Source organism: Mandrillus leucophaeus, unplaced genomic scaffold, assembly GCF_000951045.1.
Source record: "Mandrillus leucophaeus isolate KB7577 unplaced genomic scaffold, Mleu.le_1.0 Scaffold452, whole genome shotgun sequence".
Lineage (NCBI taxonomy): Eukaryota > Metazoa > Chordata > Mammalia > Primates > Cercopithecidae > Mandrillus > Mandrillus leucophaeus.
The window spans coordinates 929,581-930,143 of record NW_012104832.1 but is presented as its reverse complement, the minus strand read 5'-3'; the positions used below and the strand labels follow the sequence as shown (position 1 = coordinate 930,143).

The 563-nt window shown below is 48.0% G+C and overlaps 1 protein-coding gene across 3 annotated transcripts in view; it reads right to left on the bottom strand.

The window, feature by feature from the left end:
- LRRC31 (leucine rich repeat containing 31) overlaps positions 1-563 on the bottom strand; it is a 37,683-nt gene that overhangs the window by 21,417 nt on the left and 15,703 nt on the right. For 2 of the 3 annotated variants that reach the window (XM_011994340.1, XM_011994342.1), the window contains exon 3: positions 346-513. The exons of the other annotated variant lie outside the window; for it this stretch is intronic. In XM_011994340.1, the coding sequence (XP_011849730.1) occupies positions 346-513 (168 nt within the window). The remainder of the gene's footprint in view (positions 1-345; positions 514-563) is intronic. 3 annotated transcript variants of the gene reach the window in all.

Genomic DNA, 563 nt, shown 5'->3' with positions numbered 1-563 from the left:
CTCCTCCTTCTTCTTCTTTTTTTTTTTTTGGAGATGGAGTCTTGCTCTGTCATCTAGGCTGGTGTGCAGTGACATGATCTCGGCTCACTGTAACTTCTGCCTCCCGGGTTCAAGCAATCCTCCTGCCTCAGCTTCCCGAGTAGCTGGGATTACAGGCACCCACCACCATACCTGGCTAAGTTTTTGTATTTTAGTAGAGACGGAGTTTCACCATGTTGCCCAGGCTGGTCTCGAACTCCTGAGCTCAGGCAATCCGTCGACCTCAGCCTCCCAAAGTGTTAGGATTACAGGCGTGAGCCACGACGCCTGGCCGAATCAATTTTTTAAGAAATGCATTCATCATACCCAGTGCTTGAACGTCGTCAGTGGTGAGTCTGCAGCTACCCAGCCTCAAGATTTTTAACTTGCTGACCAGATGCATTTGCTGAGTGATAGAATGGAGGGTTCCACCTACGAAATCATTCCAGGAGATATCCAGTTCTTCCAAGTCTGGGAGAAAAGGCAGCAAGGCAACTAGGAGTAAACAGAAGAAAATACAGATATGTGTATGTGCCTTGGGATTT